The 5,206-nt window shown below is 43.0% G+C and overlaps 1 protein-coding gene across 1 annotated transcript; it reads right to left on the bottom strand.

The window, feature by feature from the left end:
- Positions 1-495: 495 nt before the first annotated feature.
- LOC116686396 (uncharacterized) lies at positions 496-3,282 on the bottom strand. The gene is made up of 3 exons (XM_032511400.1): positions 3,129-3,282; positions 1,059-2,940; positions 496-732 (listed from the first exon to the last, which is right to left on the bottom strand). Exons 1-2 carry the CDS (start codon positions 3,269-3,271, stop codon positions 1,146-1,148), a joined length of 1,938 nt encoding a protein of 645 aa, XP_032367291.1. The 5' UTR covers positions 3,272-3,282; the 3' UTR covers positions 496-732; positions 1,059-1,145.
- Positions 3,283-5,206: the final 1,924 nt, after the last annotated feature.

The raw sequence follows: 5,206 nt of genomic DNA, 5'->3' as shown, positions 1-5,206 counted from the left end.
AAGTTTTAAGTTAGTTTGCTGTCTTTTCATCAATTCTTTTTTGGGCCTTTTGGGGCTTTGTTGACAGGACAGCTGAATAAATGAAAGCGGAGAGAGAGAAGGGAGAACTACACGCAGCAAAGGACCATAGGTCGGAGAATAACCCAGGCCCGCTGCCTTGAGGAGTAAACTTCTACATATGGCGCCCGCTCGACCAACTGAGCTACCTGGGCGCCCATATCATGTAGAGTTTTTACCAGAATCACTTTACCTACCGCTCCTAAACTGCACCCCCACCACTCACGGCAGCCAATCAACACAAGGAGCAGGTGTGCAGGACCCATTTTAGTTTGCTTTTGATTCAATCAACCGCACCCCCGCCACATCCGTCCTGTTGTACACTATACATCTGTGATGACATGTGACAGCAATGTGAAAGCAAGGTTTCCAATTAGGTTTCTTAATAATTCCCCAGTTCTTAGAAATTTGAAAAGGCTTTATTGAAAACCTGCTGTTGCCTAGTAGATCCTTGCTTCCAGTACAGAGGGTGGGTGGAACTTCACATTCTTGTGACCACTCCTAGATCCAAAGTCCCCTCTGTGCTGAAGCTGCGTTGGCTCTCTGGGCAAATGCAAGCTGCAAATGCTCTGCCCAGTGTTCTAGCAATTGAGGAAAACATCTTCTTTGTGGAGGCAGCTCTCCTGCTCATGGGTGGGCGTTGCCGTGGCTCGGTTTGGTCTGTCAAAGTTTCTTCTTTACACAAATGTTTGGTGGAAAAAAATAAAAACGTTAATATTCATTTCTTTTCTTCCAATACTGTCACACTATTAAACTAACATATTTATGAATGTGATACAAATAGATTTGTGTATGAAAAGCTGATATTTGCATAGAGGGGCTTTTGATATTGACACTACACAAGTGAAAAATACATGAAAAATAACTAAATGTACATGTTTAAGTTCCAAGATAGTGAACCTACACAGGATTGCAAACTGTAGCAAGACAGTCTGTGGTTTTGCTAGTAAATCTCAATATGAAAGCTAAATTATCATAGAATGAACACAACTCTGAAGTACCCTGTGGCTGGCTCCGGTCCTGGTCCCTGGCCAAAGAGATGAAAGGTCTAGTCTCGCTAAACTTTTTCTTTTTGCTGCACAGTTTTTTTAACTTCTTAAAGAAGTTTTCTTGGCTGTGTTTCGATGACATTCTGGATATGTAAGCATTCCCAGCTGTGTCCTCAGTGCTCTCACAATAGCCTTCTCAAAAGTGGGATCACCTGATCTTACAACCTCCTTCAATTCATCTACTGAACCAAACTCCAGCAGGAGGTCGCTAATGCTAGCCTGGTAAATGTCTTTGAAACTCCGACCCATCAAGGTGTCATAGAAGTGGTTGTACAGCATAGGATCCACACCTTGAAGATGATGAATCACTTTCTTTACAGCTTCACTAATCATTTCACTGTTTTCAACACCGATGACGATAAGCATCTCACGAACCAGCAAAGTACACAGGGGTGCGAGAACATTGCCTCCCAGCAACTGCGACTGCATTAGCTCAGGCGGCTCCGGGATAACTTCATATGTGATTTCTTGACTCAACACTGGAATTATGCTAGGAGACGGAGGAGTTAAAGGCACTATTTCTAAATGGTCCCCTGCTCCATGTCCTACAAGCATGAACTCAAGATCTACAGACAGTTGTTCGAAAGCGAGTGGAGATGGATAAGACAACTGCTCTGAGTGTAGTTCTGACCAAAGGAGAACCTGCACAGCACAACGAGTAACAACCTCTGCTGTCCTCAGGTAAAGAGCATGAGCAACAATGTCTGGGTCGACGACGCTCTTTCGCCTCCGGTTTCTGTGGATCATAGTGTCACAAATGCGTGTTCCAGCTAGCGCTAATGGAATCTGGTAGTCACGTCCACTCATTACCACGTTAAAGCTTCTGTCCGTGAGTTCTCTTAGTTTACCGACCTCCAGCCAACTGTCTGTCTGCACAGCCCCCTGCAGATCTACTTCCAACAAATCTTGTACCAGTTCGTCAGCTATATTCTTAATAGACTCAATCTCTATGGGACTTAAACGAGAAGAATGGTCCTCAGTTGTAGCAATCACTGTAATTGAACTAAAGGGACACCTCTCAGATTGGGACTCTGTGTCGTTGCTGTCAGGCACAGCACCTGGTATGGAATCCAGACCACAATAGAAGGACATGACAGACTCTTGTCTATCTGATTTCCTGTCTTCCACAGTCAAAATGTGTGTATTTGCGCCAACTCTAATACAAACATCTCTATGGTTGCTAGGGCTCATTTCACAGTTTGGCATTTGAGCATTTTTTAGGACTTTCAGCATGCGAATTATGTAATTCTTCACTAATTTCTTTAAGTCACTTCTGGAATTTAAATTGAATACAGGGGGCTCCACTTCTCTGCCTGGTTCATACGATGCAGTCTTGCTCCACTGATCTTCAGTCATCTTTTGAGCTCGCTGCTGAGCTTCGAAGGCTCCTGTCAGTATGGTGGCAAACTGACGAACCATATCTGTAAGTTCTCCAATGGAAGTCACACAGCCACTGACCAAAACCACTGGAAGACTAGACTCCAGGGCGGGAGTCTGAGTGAACAAAGCCAAGACTGAGTTGACAGTCTTTGAAATGTGTCTAAAAAGTGACTTGGAGAATTCATTAGTTGACACAAAATTCTGGAGTTTGATCTTTAGTGCATCAGCCAGTGCCTGTTCAATAGAATCCCCCATGTAGGTGAGGATTCGGTCCTCAGTTAGGCCAAGGACAGATGGAGAAAAGGTGCCATAGGTTCTCTTGTATCTGTAGACCTGTGGCATTAGGACATCCACAATAGTCTCTGCAAAGATCTGGATGAGATCCATGCAAGAATTGGCCAGCACAGTGGTCAAAACACAGCTCACCAAGCCATTTGTCACTAAATCCCAATGCCTGAAAGAAAGAAGTCAATGTTGTGGCTTAAAGATTCAAATCCATCCGAACAAAACTCAGTTTTTCACAATTTATACACAAATGTGTCTAACTGCCACTTTGCTTTTGTAATAACAATGTGGCCATGACATGTCCTCCTAAGAATACTAATACATATATAATACTATATTTTTAGCTGTAGCACTTACTTTGTGGTAATTTGTATCAAACATTTGTTGATTGTAAAACCGACTTCCTTTGGATCAACATGTGGAAGGTCAATATGCAGAGTATCAGGCGTCTGCACCAATGCAGCAGAACACCCTTGGTTCTGGGCTGGTTGTTCAGTCATAGTTCCTCAAGAAATCTGAAAAACCAAAAACGGAACATTTATCTTTGCAGATGTGGTATTTTTTCAGGGTTTACAGCACCAGAAGTGTGTAGGGTCTTTTATGAAACTAGTACAGTGCTCGTTCAAAATGGGCCTCATTGGAAAGGGCCTGTGGTAGTGCTGCTTGTAGAATTCTCCAGAACCAAATTGTACCCCAAAGTTACTTACAGAAGGACCCAAAATCACTTAATATTCAATGGGTGTGTGCGTGGAGAGAGGGAGAGAGAGAGAGAGAGCGAAAAGAAAAGGGGGAAGGCAATAATAAACATTTTAGTGTTGTCTTTTTCGTCAACAATTTTGCACGTTGATATCACCAAAGTCAGCGATTACCGACGTTGTGTTGTCTCGTCACTTGAGCAAAGGGGTTGATTTCGATACAGGCTTAGTGGCTGGGCGGTTGACGGCAAGTATGGATTTGATTCTTTGAGGTATTTAGCAGACGGTAATGTCATTAGTGTTCTAAGTTAGCAGTAGTTAATTAACCGGACCCAGTGGGAATCTGATAACTGTCTTGGCCTGGTCAGCTCCGTCACGTTCTGCCTCTAATTAGAAGTGGTGAATGTACAGCTCACAGCAATATAACATGATATAGTGTTTGGCTTTTGTTTGACATTTAGTGTTTTTATTTAGTTTCCTTTTAGCAAAATAATAGACACAGAAAGGCCAGCGTTACGTAGCGCTGGCTACGTTTTTTAACACAACAGCTGATGCTCCCGCAGAGTTTGCTTGGTATTTCCAGCAGTCGTGTTACGTTAAAAGCAGCAGAAAATGAAGAGCAGCCCAAGCCGGTGAACCTCCCAACCCCGCCGCGGTCCAGAGCGTGACAACAGCCTACAGCATGCTGCGTCGGCACTTTATTGTTCAGCAGTAGAGTTTTAGTCCCAGTTTTTAATATCCAATGCTGTCCAAATTACTCCAAAAGGAAGGGAAATGGTGATGTGTGTTGAGAACATTACTGACCACAAGACTAGGTAGGAGGATTATTTCATGAAAATTGTTTAGTTCAAAATTACAGCTACTTACATTCGGGGAAAAATAAAATGAATAAAACTATTTTTTGGTATAGTTAGCCAAGGTGCAATAATCATCAGAAAGTATAAGACCAACTCACACACTGAAGCTGTCAGCCGTGGCGGACTCTGGAGAAGTAGAGCCAGCTTATCTTTTCCTGCTGGAGAAATGATGGGCCGGTAGCAAGGTTTGTAGAAATAAAACTGTCAGAAAGGTTTGAAAGCTCGGACTCTCAGAAGGTTTGCTGCACTGGAACAGTCTCTGACGGACAGAGGGAACTAACCACAGGAAGGTTCCGGTGTGATGTCCCTCCATTGTGACACAGTTCTAGAATTTCTCTTTCTACTGTCATACTATCATAGCATTCTCTCCACCATAACATATCATTTTACACTTACAAGAAGATATTCAGCATTATGAGATTGTTACTTTAAATACTTTTGGTACTTTTATTTATGTAAAAATGTTAATGCCGGACTTTTACGTTTTACTCATAGTATTTTTTTTACAATGTGATATTGCTATACGTTTACTTACATGGTCATTTGTGGGCCTCCCTTGTGGCTCACCAGGTTTTGTGTGCGCCCCATGTGCTGAGGCTCAGCAGCCCGGGGATCAGTTCCGCCCCCGGCCCTTTGCTGCATGTCACCCTCCTATCTTTACCACTTTCTCCTGCTGTGCTAGCCATTCCAAGGCCAACAAATTATCTTAATTCCTTGTTCGTTTTTTTTCACCTGGACCCTTTTTCACACGCTTTGGTGTCTAAGGGACTAATGTAAATAGAAATCTTTCAACAAAAACTGGTCCAGTATTGCGCAACAATACTACAACCAGTCAACTGGAGTAGCCAGTGACAGCTGATAGCAAAGGGAGAAACAGATTATT

Source organism: Etheostoma spectabile, unplaced genomic scaffold (genome assembly GCF_008692095.1).
Source record: "Etheostoma spectabile isolate EspeVRDwgs_2016 unplaced genomic scaffold, UIUC_Espe_1.0 scaffold362, whole genome shotgun sequence".
Lineage (NCBI taxonomy): Eukaryota > Metazoa > Chordata > Actinopteri > Perciformes > Percidae > Etheostoma > Etheostoma spectabile.
Note: the sequence above shows the minus strand (reverse complement) of the source record. Positions and strands in the feature narration are given on the sequence as shown.